The 26028-nt window shown below is 36.8% G+C and overlaps 3 protein-coding genes across 3 annotated transcripts; 1 reads left to right on the forward strand and 2 right to left on the reverse strand.

Moving 5' to 3' along the window:
* Positions 1-1240: 1240 nt before the first annotated feature.
* LOC132312093 (protein NRT1/ PTR FAMILY 5.6-like) lies at positions 1241-5014 on the forward strand. Its single transcript, XM_059810338.1, has 4 exons — positions 1241-1621; positions 2768-2985; positions 3099-3643; positions 3843-5014. Exons 1-4 carry the CDS (start codon positions 1471-1473, stop codon positions 4693-4695), a joined length of 1767 nt encoding a protein of 588 aa, XP_059666321.1. The 5' UTR covers positions 1241-1470; the 3' UTR covers positions 4696-5014.
* LOC132312092 (protein NEDD1-like) lies at positions 3481-16717 on the reverse strand. The gene is made up of 11 exons (XM_059810337.1): positions 14721-16717; positions 14461-14570; positions 13173-13433; positions 12944-13048; positions 12282-12347; positions 11852-12073; positions 9940-10512; positions 7250-7876; positions 6812-6991; positions 6627-6730; positions 3481-3620 (listed from the first exon to the last, which is right to left on the reverse strand). The coding sequence occupies exons 1-11, from the start codon at positions 14854-14856 to the stop codon at positions 3590-3592; spliced, it is 2415 nt and encodes an 804-aa protein (XP_059666320.1). The 5' UTR covers positions 14857-16717; the 3' UTR covers positions 3481-3589.
* A 3078-nt stretch (positions 16718-19795) lies between these two features.
* On the reverse strand, positions 19796-25707 carry LOC132312094 (serine/threonine-protein phosphatase PP1 isozyme 3). The gene is made up of 4 exons (XM_059810340.1): positions 25292-25707; positions 21953-22521; positions 21662-21882; positions 19796-20195 (listed from the first exon to the last, which is right to left on the reverse strand). Exons 1-3 carry the CDS (start codon positions 25467-25469, stop codon positions 21694-21696), a joined length of 936 nt encoding a protein of 311 aa, XP_059666323.1. The 5' UTR covers positions 25470-25707; the 3' UTR covers positions 19796-20195; positions 21662-21693.
* Positions 25708-26028: the final 321 nt, after the last annotated feature.

Here is a 26028-nt window from a genome sequence, read left to right on the forward strand (position 1 = left end):
TTCCGGCCATTAATTGTGATGATGGGACTCACTTGATAGACGATCCAACGACTGAAAAGTCTCGGTAGTACGATACTCTGGAATTTTGTAAACTTTCTTTAAAAATAGGTTAAAGTCTACAATATCCTATACCATACCTCTGAAGCTCTTAGCCGTTAGATGTGATGATGAGACCTACTTGATGGATGATCCAACAGCTAAGAAGTCCCAGGGGTACGGTACCCCAGGATTTTGTAGACTTTCTTCAAAAATAGGTGAAAACCATATCTTGGAAGTACCATACTCCTGAAGTTCCTAGTTGTTGATGTGGTGATGGAGTACCATAATTTAGCTGGAGAACCATGTTTTATTATCATAATAGTCACAACAACTAATAATATTGCTTATTGACATAAAACAAATAATATACACACACACAAAAAATAAAAATAAAAAAACCATCTAGTAGTACTAGTACTTGCCAAAGAGTAGTAGTAAAAAGAAGCCAAAAAATTGGAACCCAATAACCCTTTTCATTTGATCACTAAATTAAGAAGATACTCCAAATTCAAAGCGGATATTAGAAAGGAATCTTCTTCTTCTTGAGGTTCCTTGAGTGTACTACTTTATTTTGATCATAATCTTGATGCCATGCCACCACCTGTAGTTCTGTCATGCAAGATTCTTCTCAAAATAGTTAAAAAGCAGTGAAGTTCAAACAATTCCCCCTACTTTAATGTTAATATGGATGTTTCTTTTACATAATTGATGTGATGTTTTAATTTTGGTCTCATGAAAATAATAAATTATTCCAATATTCTTGGCTTTAAACATCTTACCATTAAACCCTATGAACTGGAAAGAATTGGTCCGGTTGAAGGAGTGAACTACAATTTGCTTTGTGTGTGTGTGAGAGAGATGTCCCTTTCACTATATATATATATATATATATATTGAATGGTAAAGCCCACATCCGAATTGGACACCAATTCTTACACACAAAAATTTTTAAGTATTCAAATCGTGTTACGTGTCACTCTTATATGCAGAAAGTATTTAGAATTCAGAGTGCATAATCAATATACTTAAAATAAAAAATAAAAAATAAAAAATAAAAATAATGATAAATAAGATAACCTACACGTACACTTATGTCATGGTTGCTTTTCTCACCTACATTACGCCTAACAATCCAAAGACATGTAATGTAAACCATACGTAGAAAAAGTTGAATTATATCATCTCACGATAGCGAACTTACAAAAAAAAAAAAAAAAAATTCATATAGACAACAAATTCCACTTTATTAGTAATTAAAGATCTCTTTTTAATAATCCCAAGATAAAGGGGAACATACTACTGTAGAAAGACATAATTAACCAAGAATCCTCACACTATAAATTAGCTAGCCAATACCCAACGCTCATCACCATCCTCTGCATCTTCTCTGAGTTAATTTGTTCACATAGCTTTCTTTCTAAGTTCATAAAGATGGAGCAAGAAATAAAAAAGAGAAACGATGGTGATGAAACAAGTGAACACGATGATGAGAAGTGGGTGTTTGATTCATCATTGGATCATAAAGGAAGGGTTCCTCTCCGAGCATCGACCGGTGTCTGGAAAGCATCTCTCCTCATCATAAGTAAGGTTTTATATAGATATAGTTCATATAATTTATACGTTACCATGTGTGTGTGTATATATATATATATATATGATTCGTTGAAGTTTTTCTGAATCTTGTTCATGCTTGAGCTTAGTGTTTTGTATGTAATTTTTTTCCAGCAATTTGATAGTGACTGTTCATGTTGCAAGTTTGATTCCATTTTCAGTTGGTTTAGACAAAGTAAGGCAACATACTAAGCTAGCTTCATGTAAAGATTTTTACCCTTTATTTCTTTTTCATGGCTTGGCATGTGAGGTCATTTTAGTAACAGAAATGTCTTCTGGTGATTCAAAACTGGTTTAGTTTAATTAGTTACTAAGATTTATGATCTTTAAATGTGTAGTGTTAGAGATAGAGTCCATCTTTCTTCTTTTTTTTTTCTTTTTTTATTTTATTTTATTTTATCTACATGCTAGCTTGCATTTTTTAGATTTATATATGTTGGTATTTTTTCCCTCGCTTCAAAATCAGGGATCATAAGTACTGTGGAGATATTTGGTTATGGTAAATGCACATGTCATATTAAAGGAGGGCTCCACAACATCACATTGTGTCATGTTGAATGGAAAATAAAAGTAACTTTGAGAGAAGTGAGCAGATATTTATTGGTGGGCATGTTTATTTTTCTTTGAATAATGCCCTATTATGGACCACAGTTTCGGAAAAATTATTATATAGTTCGGGATGATATAATTTCAACTAATCATAATTTATCACGCAAATAAATATAATAGTTTTATTTAATTTTTTGGCGGATTGTGATTAAATTGTTCCATATAATTTCTAACCATATAATAATTTCTCCATTACCGACTCTCCCCTTCCTAGTAAGTGTCGGAGGGAGTCAGGTCATATGTTGATTCAAACTAGGTTATCTATTGATTCGAGCCAAGCCGACACGCACATGAGATCATATGGGACCCACCACAGTTGGTCCCACATATTTTTTGGTGAATAAAAATGATTAATATGAATGGATGATTTTAGTGTTTCAATTGATATACTTAGTTTTTATTTTTATTATTATTATTATTTTTTTTAATCAAAATTTTAGAATAATTGTTAATTTAGTTCTATTGCTATCTAATTTTGTTCTGTTACTATATTTTCCTCTCGGTATAGCAATTGAGTTCAGTGAGAGGCTGGCCTACTTTGGAATAGCTACAAATCTCATCACATACCTCACCGGAGTGATGAAACAGGATCTCAAAACAGCAGCAAAGAATGTCAATTACTGGTCAGGAGTGACGACGGTGTTGCCACTGGTCGGAGGGTTCATTGCTGATGCCTACACTGGTCGATTTTCTTTAATCTTGCTATCCTCCATCATCTACCTTATGGTAAATCTCATATTATTATCATCTTTCAAACTAGAAAATGATCAAATGTTGTGCATTTGAAGTACTAATGTAAATGAAACATGTCTACAATGGTTGCTGTGGTACATACATAGGGTTTGTCCTTCTTGACAATTTCTGAATTCATCCCAAGCTTAAAGCCATGTGATACAGAAGTGTGTTCCCATCCGAGGAAGGTTCATGAAGTGGTCTTCTTCTCCGCAATGTACTTCATCTCTTTAGGAACTGGAGGACATAAACCATGCTTGGAAAGCTTCGGAGCTGATCAGTTCGATGATGATCATTTGGAAGAAAGGAAGCAGAAGATGTCTTTCTTCAACTGGTGGAACTTTGCTCTTTGTTGTGGGCTGTTGCTTGGTGTAACATTGATTGTTTATGTTGAAGACAGTGCGAGCTGGGGTGTTGCAGATCTTATTCTCACTGTTACTATGGCCATTTCAGTCATAATCTTCTATTCTGGGAAGCCGTTTTACCGATATAGGGTGCCAGAGGGCAGCCCTTTAACACCCATGTTGCAGGTTTTGGTTGCAGCCATGACCAAGAGAAATCTAACCTATCCTTCTAGCCCTGCTTTGTTACATGAAGCTCAGAAGTCGGAGAAGTCCCAAGGGAGGTTCCTGTGTCATACAAATAATTTCAAGTAAGAAAGTATGCATAATGAATACACTTCTCATAGATGGTTTCATATTGTCACATTCATTTGAATCCAAATACAGTAAACATTTTGTGATAGCATGAAATCATGTTAATGACACTTTCTTTACTACTTTTCTCCCTAAATGGTAGCTCGGTTACTCTATTCTAGTTTTGCATTAATTCTGGCGGATTTTGATCTACAGATTTCTTGACAAAGCTGCAATAATTGAAGACGACGAGAATTCATCTGTGAAGAAGAAACAAAGTCCACGGAGACTAGCAACAGTGACAAGAGTTGAGGAATTGAAACTTGTACTAAACATGATCCCCATATGGTTAACTTCCTTAACATTTGGAGTTTGTGTGGCACAAGCCTCAACATTTTTCATCAAACAAAGCAGCACAATGAACAGAAAGATAGGTAACAATTTCGAGATCCCACCTGCTAGTGTTTATTCTCTCGCGGCCATTGGAATGATATTCTCAGTCACCGTCTATGAGAAGATCCTAGTTCCGATACTAAGAAGAGCCACCGGCAATGAAAGAGGCATTGAAATACTCCAGAGGATTGGTATCGGCATGATATTCCCAGTTGCATCGATGGCTACTGCAGCTTTGGTTGAAAGCAAGAGGCTAAGAATCACAAACAAAGAATCCATGAGTGTGTTTTGGCTAGCTCCCCAGTTCATAATTCTTGGTATAGGAGATGGGTTCACTCTGGTTGGCTTGCAAGAATATTTTTATGATCAAGTTCCAGATTCAATGAGAAGCTTAGGTATAGCTTTCTATCTCAGTGTGATCGGAGTTGGGAATTTCTTGAGCAGTTTTCTGATAACTATTGTGGATCATATCACTGAGAAAGGTGGGACTAGTTGGTTTGGTAAGGATTTGAATAGAAGCCGATTGGACTATTTCTACTGGTTATTGGCAGCCATGAATGGGTTGAATTTATGTATATACGTGCTCTTGGCAAGGAAGTATACTTACAAGAATGTGCAGAAAAGTGTGGTTATGACTGATTTCTATGTGGGTGATAGGACTGGGTCAATGGCTTGAGTTTCTTATTTTTGGGAAGTTAATGGCTAGACTCTTTTCTACTTCATAAGGGGGTGATGTTGCTTGCTTTCCCATGATCTTGAGAATTCACAAAGCAATTTAAAGCTTTGTAGATTATGTTGTGTACCAGCAAACTCTTGCACTACCAAGGAGCCAAGAGGGGGATCTCTCTCTCTCTCTCTCACACACACACAAACACAGCTCCACCTTACTGGGATTACTCGTTTTCTTATTAACCATTCACTACTATTATGTATTGTTCCTCAGTTGGAAAAAACATGGATTCAATGCACTTCTATATCATGCCAATGATGCCAAACCTTCATGAAGTGAAAGTTAGGAAAAGGAAATTTTTTAAATGAATCCTTCACAAGAATTTTTGCTGGTTACTGATTACATGCTATTAGACATTAAAACAAATTAAATTGGTTGGTATAGATCAAAAGAAGTAAGGAGGTCCTGAGCATTATAACCCATGACATATCCAAGTCCATCAGTGGTTGTAATTTAGTTGTATCTCTTATACCCCCTAAAGTCAAATACTAAGGGTGCATAGGGACACAGTGCATCTATGAATAAATTACATATCCAAGCTTATTTATCCTTTCTAATCACTTGTCTATTTCGCTAGGCTCATCCATACACAATAGCATTTGCATGTAACAAGCGCTATTCTATTTTTCAAACCAACATATACCACTTTACAACCAACCATAATTATCGATGAACCAGTAATGAACGTCCCAAAGCTTCCACCAACCTTACTTTTGGCTTAATTTTCTTCCGCGTGTTCTTAGCACATCCCTAATGATAAAAGAAACTGAATAACGGGAACACAAGAGACTGGGTCATCACTGGACAATCATGAAAATTAATAGGATCGGTCATTGATCTATGAGTTAAAATTCTTTTATAGCCTCACTAGTATGAACAAAGGTCTTGTACATAAAGAGACCAAAAATACATAAACAATTTGTGCATGTGATTACCAACGGGCCAGTGGCCTAGCGGTATCAGCCTTTTACTTCCCAAAGAGAGGTCAGGGGTTTAAGTCTTAGAAGAGACAAGTGTGTGTGAGTACCAACTAGGAAAAAAAAAATTGTGCATGTGATTCATTCTTTTGGTGCATCCCAGGCAGAAAAACTGAAGCATTCATTTGTTTCCATATAGTACCTTAATTTTTAGGATTCTCATACAACTCTCTTTAATATGAATTAGCTAAGAACAATTCGTGTTGTGCAATTAGACTTGTATATCTATTTTCATTAGCCAAAGAGTTCATGCAAAATGTCTTCAGAATCAGCAAATAGAATATGTTTATCTCCTTTATCCTCGCTGTTCATCACTTTAATATCAATATTACCAAGATAGTTGTAAGTTTTCCATGCAACCAGACTGATTGCTAAAGAGGCAACTAGGCAAGTCAAATGAATCAACTGAACCATTAAAATTTTCCGGAGAAACACCAGAACTTAAAGATGATATTACAACATGAAGAGAAGCTCAAAAAATGATGTTGGCACCATGAAAAATGAAGCTTTCAGAGCTAGGAATGAGTGGTACTTAAATTTCAAAACAACATCCAACACAAATTACACAATCTATACACAACTCTCCCAAAGCAAAAGATATTGTTCAGCTAAATTAATCAACCTATACAAGCTCCACATCCACCTGACAATGTCTCTTTTTTTCCCTTTTAAGTATTTTTCTCACACTTTTTACCCTCTCCCCTTACCTATAATAGCTACCACTAGCCACCGAGCTAGAGCACTAGTACTAAAACCCCTCTTTGCTACATGACAACAAAGCCACAAATGAAAAACAAATTCAGAAAATAAAATAGCATGCAGCCAAAAACAATCTACTCAAATGAAAAATGAAAATTGAAAAAGAAAATAATGAAAAGAGTAAGCTCTGCTAACGCTCACAGTGATTGACGGAGCTGCTGGGTTTCTCTGCGAAGAGACTGAACTTCTTTCATAAGTTCAACTTGGTTTTCCAGAATTGAGCTCATTGCGCTTGACATTTCCATCTGTGCAAATGATTCCATGAGCGAATCAAGGGAAAGAACACCAAAAGAGTATATAACCGCAGGATTGTACCAGATATATACCTCCTGCATATGAAATTGCCTTAAGATTTCTATATGAAGATTCCTCATATCTTCGTGAATGGATTTCTGAAAGGAAGTAAGAGTTTCTTCTAGAGTGCGTTGAAACAGCTTAAGTGTAAAAGAAGTTCCCTGCTGTGACTCAGGCTCACACGGGATTTGGTGCGGTTGGGTAGCTCCACCCTGTGACAATATCACACATCAATTAAAGGGCTGAACCATATTAAACTAACAAACTATCATCAAGAACAACTTCACCACTTAGAGTGAAAGGCAGCAGACAATCCTTTGTCTCTGAAAAGGTTGCATGGTCAAAGAGTATTACGACATATAAACACAATATGAAAAGTTCACATCTTTCTTAATCAAAAAACGTTCCTCGTAGGATGCAGGCAAAGGCAAAATAAAAAAATGAATTGCACCCATATAATAAATTCATACATTCATAGCTGGAAGAATCTCTGTGTCCGTGGTAGATGATGTGTCAGACCTAGCCAATAAACTATGCAAAAGTTCTTCCATTGTTTCAGCTCCTGTTTTCTTGGTTTTTGGTGAACCCCCTAAAGGGGATGTTCCGCCACTGAAAGATGGAGTAGCACTTATTCTTTCTGCATAAGTGGAAAATCTCCGTGGGAGGGTCAATGCCGGTCCTAGAGATTCAAGGTTAGCCTGCCCTGTAATGCCTTTTGTACCTAGAGAGAGAGATGTGGTAGTGGCACTAAAGGGAACGTGTTCTGAAAATACTAATGAAGTCTCTTGACTTGAGGAAGTGCCTTTGGTGTGCAAATTCGACAAGCTCAGGTTCGAACTGGTTAGGGAGCTTGTATTCATCTGGCTTGTTGACAAAGTATGATCCTGTAATCCAGAAATCACTGATCCTGATGTCAGACTATTAGATGTCAACATCGCAAAACGAGATGGCAAATTGACTGATTGATGATGGTGGGTGAATTTATCAGATAACCTCTCACCACCCCAAGCTTCTGGAGGAGTGATATAAGATGAGTCATCACTGTTGGAAGACGCAGTAGGAGTAGATCCCAACTGCGAAATAGAACGGATGTCATCCTGCACAAAGTTCTGATAAATTAAAGACTATTTGGGAAAATAACCTAGTGCCTCTTTAAATGAGTAATGTAGAGAAAAAAACTTCCTGCAGAAAATCCACTGAGACCATTAAATTGCTTTCAAACTAATATATACAATCACTGAGATCATTAACAAAAGAACCAGATTTTACTATTTCTCCAGAATCCATTATTATTACTGTATCTATGAGAAATGAGATAAATTTAAATCTATGCAGGTTGGTTATAGATATGAGTGACATATTACACTGAAATCAAGGATATATTTCATAGCTTGTGCTATGGACCAAACATATATAAACTCAGAAAAATTCTTTCATTTTCTTTTGGTTTTACCTTATTCTGCTACAGCCATGACATCCATTAAACGCCTCTCATTCATAAAATAATTGATTTTTATTTTTTTTTCTCACATCTTTCAGATTTATAGCAGCTCAACTTTTTGGTTGACTTGCATCATTACGGCAAAGTATTGCAAAAAGTAACATTGAAAAAATAGAATTGAGGGCTTTTAGTATTTAACTTGTTAGTTCAAATTATTACATCCTAAACATAATCATCACACACACACACACCATATTGCATGTTTACTATTATTTGAAGATAAATTTGTTAGATGCAGCTGGTTTTGTTTTGCTGCTAGATTAGAACATAAACAGATGCAAGTAAAATTTAAAATTGAAGGAGTAATGGAAATGTTTGGCCTTATTATGCAATCATCTTCAAGCATCAACCACTTCCATATATGCTGAAAGTCAAGATGAAACATACAGTTATGCAGCACACTACAAACTGTTATTTTCATTTTACTTAATGCAGCTTCATCAGGCTCACTTTCTAAGGATGATTATAGATGTTTGATATCCAAATCTGATATATTAATTTAGTACAGTAGAGTACCAGTGCCTTGATGAATTGGAACATACTGTATGTAGCAAAATTTTCTTTTTGATAAATCACATGTAGCAATGTCATTTTACACAATCTTTCTGTGTGCTTTTCACTACAATTTTTCACAAAATTTTCTATTGTTTCTTTTCTTTTCTTTTCTTTTTTCTTTCTTCTTTTTCATATTTCATGTTATCTGAACATTTTGACTACGGGTATTTCTTAAATGGAATTGTTGTGAAATTTATTTATAAATGAGGGAAAACTCCGACTGAAAGAAAAAGTAGCTAGTCTAAAAGAATCCAAACAATTTACTAAGAACTAGAGGCACTAGGATTCTACAAAAATTAGGCATCACCAAGGAAGCACGGACACGCCTCAAAGGTCAAAAAATTTGTGCCGGACACATATCGGACGCCAACACACATCAGACACAGCCCAACGCATGTTGGACATGCCAAAATACGTGTATAGAATTTATTTTATTTTTTAAATTCTTGGACTCGATGCAGACACGACATGAACACGTGTCTCGCATTGTTAGGGAATTTTAAGAAGTTTTAAAAAGAATGATGGGCAAAAGTGTAAATATGATGAGTTCTTGAACATTTTTTAATATCGGTCATAAAATAAGATAATTCAAATTTTTGGTTTAAGAAACAATTATTATAATTGTTGTGGAATAGATTCCCTTGTGCAGTTCGTTAAACAATAAAAAAAAGGCCAAACCCAGTACGAGGCTCCCTCCATTGCGCGGCCTAAGAAGGGCCAAATGTATGTAGCCTTATCTCCATATGTGGAGAGGCTATTTCCTTATTTTGATATGTAAATTTTTCTTTTTTAGGTTAATGAAAAATAATATTACTCGTAAAATATAGGATCATGAATATAAAAGATATACTTATTAGTAGTTGTGTCCCCGATGTGTCCGTATCTAAAATTTTTAACCATGTTGTTGTGTCCGTGTTGTATCCATGCCCCATATCCGCATCCACGCTTCTTAGGGCATCACTGACTAAAAGTTCATATATGATCCTTAAGAAGTCACATGAAAGACATGATGTTATAATGTACATTCTTCATCCAAATTACTAATATCATGTAACAAGCAAATAATATGTGCCCTTCAAATTCATCAAAGAGAGAATAGCAAACCTGCTTCGATTGTGAACTAGATTTCCAGTCAAAAATTGGATGAAGATCATTTGCCCCTTCATCCGAAAGAGGGAATCTCCTACTCGAAGGAAACAGCATAGAAGGTTTCTTATCCATGGTAAGATTATCTTTCTTTGCTACCCCATGCTGATCCCACAGCTTATCAAAAGAGGGTGTAATCGGCTGAACTTCTACAAGCGGGGAGAACACCTCCATATCATCCTTGAAGTTATAATTACGAGGAGCATGTAATCTTCCCAAAGTTCCACCAGTCCACGAAGTGCTTCGAAGTGGTGAATTCTCAGCTATAGATGAATTGAGCATGCTTGATATAGATCCACTGCCGGTTGCTAAATAGGACAATGAATCTACAGAGGGACCTGCACGACCAGAATTTCGAGAACCAGATACTGTGGTGGATATTGAAAGGCTTGATGGTGTCACAGAAGGGAGCGGATCAGGCATAAGGATTGAATCTTCAACGGCACCTCCTAGAAGAGCAGTTTCAGATGTGCAATTGCTTTCATTTACAATTACAGGTTTTGATCTTTGCCAGCATAAGCCTATGACAGCCTGAGGAGAATCATAATTTATTATTTATAAACCTGAGGATAATTAAGGTAATTTGAATCACTTATAGCTGTAGTATCAAGATAAACCATTTGTTAAGATTCGAAACTCTTGGATGGACCAGTGACAAACAGAAGATTACGTAACCACCCGTAAAATAAGATCATCAATTTTTTCATATATAATTATAGCACCTACTGGTTCTTTGTATTGATTAAAACTAAAAAATTATCAAAGTATAGTACTAGTTAACTTCTGGGTCAAAAGCCATCCTATAAGTGGAACACCTACTGAATCACCTAGATGGGCAAAAATGGGCATTACAAGTACAGTAGCAGGTTAAAAGGACCTTCCTCCTTGATTCCTTGAAAGCATTATTTATTTTCTCCCTAAATAAATAGTTGTTGAATCAGATGACCTTGGAATTTACAAAAAAAAACAAGGTTTCTATTGCCTCAAGGAATTCCAATAGGTTTCCAAACACAATATGATGATATTGTTGTTGTAGATTTTTGATATTAAATGTTACTTAAAACTGTCACACTAACCTCCTATATCTAAAAGTGTTACAAGCATGCATAGAGGTTTAAAAATGAACTTTTGACCACTAAATTTATATGTAGTATACACAACGGCGATATTCTAAAGAATGTATCATAATTGCAAATTCAAAATAATATAAAGGTAAAAGAAAATTCGTTTGATGTCAGAAGAAAGGTTTTGGCAAAAATGCAACTCTACTCCCTCGAGGCTCAAAGTGTTGAAAATTTGGGCATCAGAAAGCACCCAGGTTAGATTAATTGAGATAGAGAAACACTTAAAAAATGGAAAATGGAAAGAAATGATATTAAAAATACAGAATACAAATATTGGTATATTGCATCTCCTTAGACAGAAACATAGAATCACTGCATCCAATCTTCATCAAGATAATATCTGGCTAGGTAAGTATTTTCTTTTTTTAAACATTGACAAACTTTCTCTGACAAGTAAAACTTTTGGCATAAATTTGGGGGGTAGGGTGGGGGGGAGTGGTTGTGAGGAAAAAATAATTAATTTAATTTGATATTTGTTAAAAGATGCAATAATAAGGTATTATAATAGTTACACACTAAGTCGCACAGAACGGAAGCGGGAGTACGAAAGCGGCAAAATCCAAGTCATACAAAGTGGGAATGGGAGCAAGAGCACAGGGAGCGTGATAGTGGCACCAGTTTAGAAGAATTGTGTGACACAGGTTACACATGTTTATATGCTACTGCAAGCAAGATTAGACGAAAAGGTAAGCAAGTAAATGAAGAACAAACTATATTCAAACAACATGTTGACAAAACAAATCCACCTCAGAATTTCCATAAGCACGAAGAACAGTGAAAGGTTGTGGTTTTCCACGAACATCATAGAATACCACCCGGCCACTACTTGTTCCAGCTGCAAGTATCCAACCATCATCTCTGAATGCCAATGAAGAGAAAGGTGCCTCGTAAGGAATGCAAAAGGAAGGTCTCCTAGTCCCCGAGTCAAAAGTGTATAGCTTTTTATCCAAACCGATACTAGCAATTACCTGCCAAGGTGCCATGTGAATAAAAGATAAGAAAAGACAGAATGGTATCCCCACTTTAAAATGCTAAGAAACTTCAGTCAAATGCATCTAAAAGATTCAGTTTCTTTTTTCAGTAAGTAAACTCAAAGTTTGTTTTTTTCTCAAAGTTTTAGTTTCCTTTTCCATATAAATATGAAACAAGGCATAATACATATAATAAATACGATACCTTATCATTTGATGGGGAGAAACTAACACCAGCAGTTGGTGCAGAATGCTGCTTCAACCAAGAAACCTGTGAGGTGCAAAAGGTAACCACTTTAAAGGTCAAAACATCTTACGTTGACAAAAAAAAATGACACAGGGAACTAAAAGAAACAAATCCAATATCCTATATCAAAGTATCAAAAGGGGGTCCCATTCACAAATTCAAGAAACATGAATCAATGCTGTTAAAGGTAAATAGCATTTTTAGGAGTTATACCCAAGGAGGGAAAAAGAAACAAGAAAAAAAGATTTTGAAATCTTCCATTATCCTGGTTGGATAAGAAGGCGATTAGAAAAGTCAAGTAGCAAAGTGGCCATTATTTGATGAAGTGATAGAAGCTCATTTTGCCAAGCATGAGAAAGCAGTCTGAGACTAATGGCAAACAATTTGTTTAAGTAATATCAAATGTTAGGTCTGTATCAAGTCCATCCCTCCAGTATCTTCTATTAAGGAAGACCATACTAGGTAATGACTTTTAAAAGTTTTTTCTTACTTAAAAGTCGCAAACACAACCTAAACATTGTCAAGATACATAAAATAAATTTCCATTTTAGTAACTCATGTGGTGAAATTCGGGTTCCTCATCTAATCAGTTAAAGCATTAAATATATTGTATTACAAACCTTTGGGCTTCGACCAGTTGTATCCCACAGATGTACAGATCCATCGTCACCAGCAGTCACCAAAAGGTGTCTGCTAATCCGAGAATAATCAAGAACTCTCAGCACCTGATCACAGTAACCATCTGACATATATTTAGCATATCAAAAAAACAAAAGTAAAATACAAACACCAGGAAGCATTATCCAGAAGCTTAGTGGTTTCACACCAGAGATGGAACGGAATAACAACCTGATTATTAGGATCCTTCAGTTCAGCAGCCCTGGAACCAGAAGCAAGGTTGTGAAGAATAAGATCCCCATTAAGACTGATGGAAGCCAAGTGCTCGTCTTTGCAATTGTACATTGCACCTGTTATTGTATCAGTATGACCCTTCAACCATTTGATACATCGTTTCCTTTGCAAATCCCATATTCTTACAACTTGACCAGTTCCCCCAGAACATATGTATCTAGATCCCTTGTTGCTAAAGCTAATGACCATTATAGACTCCTTCAGATGAAAATTTGTTGATAAATAAATAAGAATTGAACCAGAACTGACAAACCAGATTGTAAAATATTAGTCAAAGGCATTAACAAATATCTCACATGAAAATAGTAAACAAGTATGTGGGCAAGCAAACGAGTAGCAGTACATGTGGACTGTATATTTGTTATGCAGTTATGTATTCAACTTAATAGTTTTCAATGACGGCAAAATTTGGCAGGAAATGCTTCGCTATTGTGAAGTGGGGACTTCAGTGGGCAAGAGCAACATACAGAAAACAGAAAGCTATTGATGTTTGTATAAATGTGACCATCTAGATCCAAATTAAAATCTCACTAGGAATCCTTTTGTTTTGACAACAACTGGCACCTAAATATGTTTTCCAGAAAATTTTCTTCAAGGCTTTCGTTATCTTGATGAAAAATATTTATATTTTGTTAGATTTATTAATATATGTCTAATTACACAAATTTTCTCAAGGTCACAAGATTTTTGAAAAAAAAAATTGCCAAGGGAAATTTTAGTGAAAATTTAAAGTTAAGGAAAAAAGAGTTTTTTGAAAGATAAACAGAGAGTTGATAATCACTCCCCAAGCTTTAGAATGAATTATTCATCAAAATAAATGGAACAATAAATAAAATAATGTCAAGTCAGATAACTTCAAAACAAAATATTATCCAGTAAAACAAGCAGAGCAAGCAAAAAATTCCCCTCAAATATTTCTTTTGAAAAAAAAAAAATATTAGAGACTTATAGATTAACATTATCACTCCTGCAGCTAATGCATGACATTAATGCATTTCTTTTTATCCTCATGGATGACTTTTTTTTTTTTTGAATTCCAAAAAAATATAAACAATCATACGCATAAACATGAAGAAATACACAAATGAATGCAAATAAGGTGGGTCTCACCCTAACTTAATTTCAAAGTCTGTTCACTAATCGAGTTCTCAACCATACTTCATTTTATTTTATTTTTTTGGAACAAAATATAGCCATTGAAGCGTTGGATGAGAGTAAAAGTCACCTCAATGTTAACACTGTCAGAGCCGGCAACGGGAATGGTCCCCATGCTCTGCCCCTTTTTCTGCCACAGCGATATCTTCTTATCGTTCCCCGCACTTGCCACAACCAAATCTGCAACAGTTGCACCAATTTGGTCACCCAATTCAGATATAATTGAGAAAAATAAACATACAAATCAAAACCCTTACATATTTGTTTGTCTTTAAAGAACAAATAGAAATGAATCAAATAATTCAGGACGAATTGGTTATTTTGACTCACTCGTATGGTTCCACTTGACCGAGTTCACTTGGAAACCCGGAGAGGGTGTGTAGCTCAATGTGCAAGGATCCCCGGGCTCGACGGAGACGTCAAAGAGCTTCACAGTGTCGCCGCCACTCGCCGCCAGTAAAGCCATTGATGGATCCGTGAAATTCGTGATCCTTCTCTTCAACTGATTTAGAGAGAGAAAGTGTGTGCGTGTGTTCCAGATGGAAAGAGGTTTTGGTTAGCAGTATTGTCGCACAAAAATTCGACGTTTTGTTAAACATCAGATTGTGAGATTGTTGGAATGAATTGTGACTGACTGCATTTGATCATTTCTGATTCTGATGTTTGAAAACCCTACCTCTGTGTGTGCGTCGGTGTGTGTGTGTGAGAGAGAGAGGGGGGAGAGGGACGGAAATTCAAAAAAATGTAGAAAGTGGGCCGAGGTATTCCTTGTAATACCTCATAATGGCAAAACCGTTAACCATCGTTTCTTTTCGTTCCATTTCCTTTCCTTCTCCCTTCCCTTGTAATACCTCATAATGGCAAAACCGTTAACCATCGTTTCTTTTCGTTCCATTTCCTTTCCTTCTCCCTTCATTTCCTTTTCTTTACACTTTAATCTAAAAAGCATTTTTGCACTTGAAATGTGTGCTTTTGACAACAAAAATTTAAAATTTAAAAAGAAAAAGAAAATAAACCCATTACAAGTAGTCTTTTTTTTTTTTTCAATTTTTTTTGTTGTTGTTTTTTTTTTTAGGCAAATTACACAAATGACCCATCGGGTTTTCAACTTATACATGTAGATAGAAAATGGCCACAATATTACAGAAAGGCCTAAATTAACTATTTATGGTTAGTGGACTGATATGAATTTACATTTTTATTAGAGTTAAACTATTTGTTTAATGAAAAAATATAAAAAATATTTGTGTATTGTTAAAGTTACGGTTTTGCCCCTAACCCATCACCAAGCAGGGATTTTGGGTTTGTGGTTGCCGACAAAAATGGATTTGCAATGGCAATCCTATCGAACCTCGTCGGAGAGAGACGCCAACTGACCGTCGAGATAAACTGAACCACCAAACCTTCAAATCTAACCTTTTATCACCTACCTTCACGCCGCTTGGGTTTGAATCAAAACTTGGTATGGGTGGTGCCAGAGATTGTAACATCACTACAACCACCGGTCTTGATTTGCAGGTGGCGACCATGGGATTACCAAATCATCATCAATAAATCGATTTGCAGCAATGGCGGCGGCGACATAATTTCATGCCTTCAACGCGCGCTAGTAACTGCAAATACCCTCATGCCACGGTAATCGTCTTCTTCCTCAGATTGCCAATTTTTTCCTCCACATCTCTCCATCAAAAACCCCAATTTTTCAACCCAAGAAGGCTAAGGATGATTCTTGACTTCCATTCCCACCAAGATTAGAGTACGATCCTGTCTTTTTCCATCAGCGGCGCGTTGTTGGTGGTGAGAGTTAGGATTGGGTGATGGATGAGCAGAGGGGCATTGCAGCGTTAGAGAAGAGAGTTAGGGTTACAGTGTTGGTGTGGTGGGATTTGGGTGATGGATGCGCATGACTAACGGGTGGAGTTGAGAAGGGGTGAATTGGGGATGATGATGATGATCTGCCATTGCCAAAGCCGGATCCTTCTCGCCGTGCACTTCCGCAGTTCATCTACAGCCGCAGCGGCCGCGAGTCATCCATGGCGATTCAGTTCTACTGTCGTTCCGAGCCATCGCTGTATTTCACTGCCGAGAGTCTTTTTGCTCGGCGGTGTTGTCGTTGTTCGCAATCGTGTGGTCGACCTACTTACCACAGCCTATACCCGATAAGGGCATTGAACATGCCAGGGCAACAGAAACACACCAGTCCGATAAGACCCATGGGGTGAATTGTACCGAAACATGGATGATTTTCCAGCAATTTGGCTTGGCGTCGTCCCAACTTCTTCGTCTCCTTGGAAACGCATAATTCGATTGATGTGTTCAGAGAGACAAAAGAGGAGTGATGTGGTAGGGAAGCCATGGGGTGTACACAGGGGTAAAAATGAAACTTCCCAATCTACAATGTCTTTTAATTTTTTTTATTAAAGATAAATATTTTAATTTTAAGGTCAGGAATGTAAATTTATATTAATTTTTTGTTGTCAAACAGTCAATATGCACCTTTTTGTAATATTGTTATAACTTCAATCTACATACATAATATAGAAACCTCGTGGATAGTTTGTATAATTTGCCCTTTTTTTACTAACGTATCCCAAAATGGGGGTGATTGCTCCGTCCCCACTAATATTTTCTCCTCTTTTAAATTTCGTTGGATGGCATCTTTAAAATATTTTGTAATTCTCATATATTTAAATTATTGCAAAATAAAAAAAGATTTAACAAAATCACACAAGTAGTATTAATATATGTGTTTGTATGTCCCCTATTAGCCTACTGTCACGTGCCTAGAGATTTGGCGCAGCGGCACGGCCCGTGCGGTATCAAGGCTTTGCTTCAGCTCGCGCAAGCGCCCTGGTCAGCCACCACGACCTGCCCTCCCAAGGATACATGCTGACTGGTTTTGACCTGTCTTGGTCTCATCAAGGGAACGGCTCTAGCTCCCAACCAGTTTGTGCAGGGATAGCCAACTCCCTTCTTCATAGTCAAGTCTACGATTAGCGACAAGCACCTCGAACTGAACCGAGTCGACCTGCCTGAACTCTGAAGAGGTACCATCTTGTGGTCCTACACGCCCCTTCCCTGGAACCATTCCCAGTCAATGAATGTTCTTAGCCAACCAGCATGTGTGTCTTCTATGCTCATGGCGTCGTTAGGAATCACAACGTGACATTCTCCCCCACCCAAATCCTGTAACACCCTCGTCGCAGTGCGGCGCTGACTCCACTGCGTCCAACATTCCAAAGTCTCTATCCTCCAAGTGGTATGCTCGTCTGCCCACCATCGATTCCTTGTACAACCCCGGTTGCACTCGCCTAATGATAGGGTTTCAGGCTAAAGGGACGCCCACTTCTTCAGGACGCAACCTCACGTTATGCCACCTCCGCGACACCCCGAGCAAACAAGGGCCCTCCGACTGACTTGATACCCGCCCTTCGCAACGGTTTGCATGCCTCTTGAACTTGTAAGAACTTTGGTGGGCGCGGTCCTCCGGCCATCCGATGCGTGCGGCCCTTCGACTTCAAAGGACGCATCTTCCTGGGGAGATGGAGGCTCTCCTCCAACAACATTGATTACCCACCGACGCTTTAGTGCACCCACTTCATTCTCAAGACCCCCGGATCGACAAGGGGGCATACCTCTGTGCTTTACCCCAAGTCCTGCTCTGATACCATTTGTCACGGGCTTAGAGATTTGGCGCAGCGGCACGGCCCGTGCGACACCAAGGCGTTGCTTCAACTCGCGCAAGCACCCTGGTCAGCCACCACGACCTGCCCTCCCAAGGATACATGCTGATTGGTTTCGACCTGCCTTGGTCTCATCAGGGGAACGGCTCTAGCTCCCAACCAGTTTATGCAGGGATGGCCAACTCCTTCTTCATAGTCAAGTCCACGACTAGCGATAAGCACCTCGAACTGAACCGAGTCGACCTGCCTGAACTCTGAAGAGGTACCATCTTGTGGTCCTGCACGCCCCTTCCCTAGAATCATTCCCAGTCAATGAATGTTCTTAGCCAACCAGTTTGCGTGTCTTCTATACTCATGGCGTCGTTAGAAATCACAACGTGACACTATGCTAGTTTACGTTGTCCTCACCGAGAAAGATGTTGCACGATGCAACAGCGGCAAAAAAGTTTTTCTCGTCCTCATCACTGAAATAACTCTGATCGAAAATGATCCGAGTCTCTCTCTTTCCTTTTTCTCTTTAGGATTATATAATGTTTTGCATGGTAGACAAACTCCTTAATCATCTTGAAACAACAACCAATTGAGGTCATTATTTCATTTTAAAATATTTTAACTATTAATAAAATTCAAGAAAAAAGGTATTATTGGTAAAACAATTTAAAGACTACAACTAAAGGTGCTGGAAAGCTGAAGTGCAAAATTGAGTGACATCAACTCTTTAGAAAATAAAGTATTACAATTATTAATAAAATTCAAGAAAAAGGTATTATTGGTAAAACAATTTAAAGACTACAACTATACAACTATAGGTGTCGGAAAGTTGAAGTACAGAATTGAGTGACATCAACTCTTTAGAAAATAAAGGAGACGAGTGACTAATTTGGTTCTTGGTACGTCTAATCAATGAAAATTCAATTTTTATTACATGGTGGGATCAATTTGATGAATTTTGGCATATACATGGGCTCACCCAATATCTAAGTTGTAACTGCCTAAAGGGGGCTGCTAGAACCCAAATTTTGCTCTAAATATGGCTACTTTAAAGTGAAGTTAATTTATCCTCCTACTGTTAATAAAATGAAATAAATAAAATATTTTTGCTCCTAGAACAACTAATATGGTAATCAGTTAAGGTACGCTGTGAGAAGCAAAAGTAATTTGATCTTGTAACGATATCACTAAGTGGGCTGAGAGAAGCAAAAGAAAATTTGATCTTGAAAAAAACATACTATTGCAAAAGCTGATATTTATATATACTTCTTGTGTTTATATATATATATATATATACATACATACATATAATCCTTCTTGCTACTCTATATATATATACACACACACATATGTATATAGCAGTCATAGTTGAGGAGAATAATTAGTTTTCTTCCCAAATTTGATATTTTAATTCATTCCTTTCACGTGAGAAAATTAATTTACTTTGTAGGAAACCATGCCCTTACTTAATTCAAGTAGCATCTCTTCCTGTTCAAGCCTCCATTGGAACATCTCAAGTGTGTACCGAGTTGCATGTGCTCCTCTAAACTTTGATAACATGATTGGCACACATGCTTGTAGCATTCACAGCCAGAAGCATCCCCGTTCCATGGCCAACAAAAATTTTGCACTCAGTCTGATGCACCTCAAATGGCTTCGAACCAAAGATATTCAACGTAACTGGTGAATAGTTATTGCCCTAGCAGACAGAATATAATCACATAAAAGCAGTTGAAAAATTCGACCCATTATGCATTAGTCACCGATGATACCAACAAGGCATCATAAAGCAAACACGGCTGTAACAAAGGCTGTAAAAGTCTAGCACAATAAAGGAGTCCTTAGAAGTCAACGGGCGTATTTTGGTGTCTACAATCCAAAATCACAACTACCTGCTACCAAACAATATGTATGTACATCAACCTGTCTTAGTGCTACTAGGAAAGAAGTAAAAAGAGGATGATTAAATATATGGGTTCTGCAACTCTCCAAATAGAATTTCCCTCGCAATCTGCGACTGTGAAACTCTTTGATTTGTGTTGAATTAACAGGATGTACTAAGCATGATACGGGGCTCACCGGTCCTATAAGACGAAAGGAAATTCTGAGACTGGCAACTTCACTTTAGCCTCTGCAAAAGAGAAATATAGGGTTGTCATTTGTCAATGAAATAGAAATGTATGCTTGAATGGTTCAGTGCAGCACTGCAACCATTCAATCAATGACCAAAGCAAGTCAAGGAAATCTAGCAAAATTAACAAAGGGGTTAATAAACCCTAATTATCTCCGCGCCCCACCCCGTCCGTCCTCCTCCTTCGCTTCTTCCTCTTATGTATATGGATATGTGCCTGTGTTTATGAGCCCAACTGATCTAAATAGTAGGGTACTTAAGCCTAGTATTGCTAGAATAGTGATCTAAGACCAAGGGTTGACCTCAAGCATATTTGACTAGTGAATGAGCGGCAGCCTGAACAATATCAAGCCAAAAAGAAGATGTTCATGAATAGCTAAATCAATATGCAGCCCTAACAAGTAAAAACACAAAAAAACAGCTGTAATGTCACCTAACATAAAGACGAACACCCACACCTATTTCTTGTTCAAAGAATCCATAATCCAAGAAAAACCAGATTCACCGCCATGCGAAATCCTGGTCTGATCCTTCCAAACATGGGAAATAGGCACAATGATTGTTTGTGTATAACAAGACCTGCTTCAAGGCACCTGAAGATTTTTGGTTAATTGTTGTTATTGGACGAGGATGAGGTTATACCATGTTTTTCTTTTTCCTTTTTTCTTGGAAAAGGAGTTCTACAAAACCAAAAAATGCAACACCAAAGACCATTGATTCCCTAGTTTGCAATTCATGTCAAACGAGGAATTAGCAAGCCCGACAAACACGATCTTGAACCATAATCTATGCAGGTACATCAACCAACAAAGTAAGAAACCATTTAGTTGGTAAAGACACACAAGTCTTAGTTTATTTTTTGCTGTGCAGCACATAAGTGGCTCGAACCCATTTGATTCAATCCACTCATATTCATTTTGAACCAAGTTAATAGCATGGTGCGTGTGTAGCAAGAACAATGAATAACATGATATGTAAATCATTGACAAAATTCTTCAACTTCTTTCAACAAATTTAAATTTATTCAGATATTTAGAAATTTATTCTCATTATAAGACAACTAATGATACCCCAAGTTCTCATATTGCTGGACAAATATGGTGCAAGTGGTTTCTTGCAAAGAGAAACAATATGAAGTTTAACAGTCACAGCTACCCACCAAGAATTGGTTCTCACAGAACAAATGGATCATTTATGTGAAAACTCAACCCAGCCAATAGAAACCACTAACTACTTGAAAACAAGACCCACTCTCAATATCTTTTCATGAAAGACGAGAAGACCATGTTGCTGAGAATATTCGCTGCAACTGTACATGCCAAATGAGGGTACAATTTTTCAAGGCATTCAATAACTAATTAATTGTTGTTATATGCCTGTATTAATGATTTAACAGAAGGGAAGTAAAATTAAAAGTTCAAACAAGATCACCAAGATAATGAAGTTAATCAACATATTGAGCTGACCTTGGTGAAGTAGAGAGGAGTAGATGCACCAATCACATCTTGTTGGACATCATAAACTTGGATTTTTTTTCTGCTGGCTTAAGAATTTGGAACGAGCACATCAAGTTTTCATCCACAATCATCATAGCACCAGCATTATCGAACTCACCACAGTAATTGGGGGCTGAGAATATGGTTACAAGTTGTCTATCAGCAAAGAATTCATAACCGTCTTCGACAACCTAAAACAAAAGAAGTATGTCAGCAACCAGAATGGGATTCAGAACAACACAAAAGAAAGGAGTCAATAACCTGATGGGCTCGACAAACAAGGTCTAAATCATGCTTGGTTAGGAACTCTGTCACCTTATCAGCGCCAAATGTGAATGAAACTCCTCTGTCATTCATTCCCCATCCCTTGACATCTTTGACATCTTTACCAGGATCCGACCAGAGTAAATCACATAGCAAACCAGTATCAGGAATAGCAGTTGGACGGGGTAAGTTTCTAATCTGATCTAAGTTTGAAAGATCAGGGGAAAGGCCACCATGCATGCACAATATTTTGTCATCAATGAGAGCCGCAACAGGAAGACAATTAAAACAGTCAGTGAAGGCTTTCCATAATTTCACATTAAACCGGCGCTTACATTCATCATAAAATCCATAAATGCGATTAATAGAAGCACATTCATGGTTCCCTCTGAGAAGAAAAAAGTTCTCTGGATATTTAATTTTATAGGCAAGCAAGAGACATATTGTTTCCAAACTCTGCTTGCCACGATCTACATAATCGCCTAGAAATAGATAATTAGCTTGAGGAGGAAAACTCCCATATTCAAAAAGTCTTAATAGATCACTGTATTGCCCATGAATGTCACCTGAAATGATAAAGTAACAATTACAAGGTCAGAAATCATAATAATCACAAGACACTTAAAAGAATAATCATCATAGACCCATCTAACCTATGTGCAGCAGAGAGCAAGATAGCCCCTTATTCCAAAGTGATACAGACCTTAAATCAAATCCTTAACACACTCTCTGATCATTTTTAAGTGTAATCTGTGGCTAATAACCTCAGGATGATGTGCTTACTGGAACAAAGTCTACTCAGTTTAGTCATGACTACATTGACCTTGAACCTTCAACCAAAACTTGTCTTGCCCGAATTTGTTTCATGTTAATCAGAAAAGGTGACTTACAAGGTTTATAAGCACAAGTTACTCGTGAGCGGGCATCAATATCATAACACAGCTTTCAAAACCATTATCCATAACTAACTGTGTGAAAAGCCTGTGAACTTCTCAAAAATTGTAAGGCCCTCAACGACTAGCTCCTCACCTGCTCCTTGTCCCATTTTCATTTATTTATTTATTCTGTAACAATAGATTCTCGAAAAATCCAACAGACAACGTTTTCAAGAAGAAATTAATCTCCATAAACATTTTCAGAGAACAAAATTTATAACTATTTTCATTAGTATGACAACAAACTGGACAATGGGCTTAAAGCAGGAAATACGAGCACAGGGATCTTTAAAAAATAACTACGAAACTGAAAATTTATCATTAAATGGACACTAAAAGCATGCAAGTAGATGCATGAATGCAACCAAAATGAATCACAATTCAAAATCAAATATCATGTGGATCTCGGGAAAAATCATCCTTAGTTGATTTAAGTTAAACACACACATATATAAACACTAGTACATCCCCCAAATCTAATGAATTAAATCAATTCTGAAGACCCTTTTATCCCCAGATGCTCCACTATACGTTCCCACTACTACTATATTCTGATTCTGTGAAAAAAAATATTCCCCACAAAATGGACTCATTCATGTGTTCTGGATGCTGCTGTGTCTATAAACACTGAGTTCAGTAAAATCTCCAAACCAAATGTTGGTTAGCTAAGAAGCATGGACACGTACGACACGGACATATGCCGACACATCAAATTCTAAAAAAAGTAAGACACGGACGAGGTGGAAACACGACAAATAAAAATAAAATTTTTTATTTATACATCTACTGAATGAGACAATTAGAGAACTTTAATTAATTTATAATTTCTATACTAAAGTTACATAAGTAATAAGATGAAGCTATTCGAATATCAAAACAATATACCATGTTATATATGATATTACTATCATATCTTATCAATATTAATTTTTGTTCATTACATACTGTGACATGTGTTTAATGTCAATTTTTAAAGGAAAAAAGGTTGGACACTTATATGTATGTTCATAATGTTGTATCCATTGTCATGTGATTATTTTATATAAGATGAAAAGTGTGGAATGTGTCGGTCGAGTGTCTTGAATGTGTTGACAAAGTGTTGAGATGCATCAACCAAGTGTCCGAAATATTAAAAATTATTTTAAAATTATTTACACGGCTATGTCCAGGAGTGTCCATGAAGGATCGGTGTCCAATACGGTGTCTGACACGGACACGGCACTTCATAGAAGTGTTTGTGACTCTTAGCTGGTTGGAATGACTTCTATTATTTTTTATGGAAAATCATGTTATCGGGTAAATTATATTGTTTAAAATCACACTTCGCTTGTTTTGATATAATGACATTGGAATAGGAACATACTTATCAAAAAAAAAAAAAAAATCGTAATAGGAACATAATAAACTTGAATCATCAAAAATACTTGTTAGGTGCATGTCTGACTAGACATGCCATAACATAATATCCCATAACTATACCTATACTCTGTACTTCATCCCTCCTTCATTAGCGTGCTAAAAATCCAAAGTAAAATAAGATGAAATGGATGGCACAAGATCATTTAATATTCTACAATGGCCAAATGTGCCACCAAACCAATAATCAAATAATACGCAGTTGCTCCATATATCCCATAATCCAGTTTTATATAGGGCTCATTCATCTATTAAAGGTGGTAATGATCTATAAGTAGCATTTTGTTAAGTGTGTGCAGATTGCTTTGAAAGTTGAAACCGTGTTTCCCAATTTAGTGACACCATTTGCCAGTGGCGTAAAATCCTACATTTGTCAATCAAACAAGTTTGAAAAAAAAAAAAAAAAATGGTTTACCCATCATTAACACAAGAAGTCACAAAAATGAGTTCAAATGTCAACATGCTGCTACAAACTCCAAAACCATACACAGTATACACCCAACCCGAGCTGTATAGGTTTCCAATCTCTCACTTTTATTGCAGCATTTCTATGTGTTCTCAACAATAGAACCCTATAATATGCAACTGTAGCAGACCACAAGCTACTGGTCTTCTATATCTCATGTCTACATTGCAACTTCATTATTTTTTACAGAAAAATATGTAATGCTTTGAGAAATCAGACTCAATAAAGGACTGAAAACATAAAGAAAAAACACACACTCGCACTGTCGTTGAAAAAAAAGTAAAATCAATGATAAACCAACTCAAGTCTCAAGCAACAATTACCAATGGTAACTTTTCTTGGGAACCCAACTGCTATTATCTCCAAAATCATATTCCAACACAAACCCACCAATATATACGTGTGTGTGTGTTCTGCTGAAAGCTACAGCCAAATTCCGAATGAATTCGTGAGTTTTGTTAACATAACGACAATCCAAAATATAAACAGTAACAACACCAGAGATCTAGTAAAGTGTACCACAAATCTTAATGGGGGCTTCGAGCTCGAGGAGGTTGGGCTGTTTCATGAAGATGTCCCGAGAGGCGACACAGAGCTGCTTGATCTCCGACTCGGAGAGCTGGACCAGCTTGCCTGGCTTGGCCAATCGGATTTCTATTAGCCGTTCGATTATCTTGTCGAGAACTGCAGGGTCCATTGGTCCCTGCCCTTGTTTGGTAGATCCTCCGATCGGCCCTCTCACTCCGTTGAATCAGATGAAATGAAACCCTAGATATCAAAAAAGGAGTAAGATTTTTCTCTTTTCTTTTTCCTCTTCTTCTTGGTCTCTTATGTTTCCTTTGTTGGTCGGCTTCTTTTGTTCAAACGAGAGAGTGTAGAGAGCGTGTCATATCGTAATTAATTTACAAAATGATTTTATAGATTTCAAAGCATGAAAGTGGGCTGCATTCTCTTTCTCTATAAACATATAGTACTAGTACCATACGGGTCAAACCTAAAAAACAACCCCTTAATATTTTAATTTTGAACAAATAATACTCATATTTTTTATTTTAGTTATATAAAACTATTAAGTTTTAAAAATTGAACAAATAAGAACTTATGTTGTGTGTATATAAGTCTGTTAAGTTTAAAAAATAAACAAAAATGAATTGAAGTCACTAATAAAATATAAAATTCCAAACACACCATTCTGTCTTCCGATAATGCCCGCAAAGGGAAAAAAAATCCCTATAATATTTATATTTTGGGCAAAT

This window comes from Cornus florida, unplaced genomic scaffold (genome assembly GCF_030987335.1).
Source record: "Cornus florida cultivar Cherokee Brave unplaced genomic scaffold, ASM3098733v1 CherokeeBrave_3.0.0_Hap2_Chr06, whole genome shotgun sequence".
Lineage (NCBI taxonomy): Eukaryota > Viridiplantae > Streptophyta > Magnoliopsida > Cornales > Cornaceae > Cornus > Cornus florida.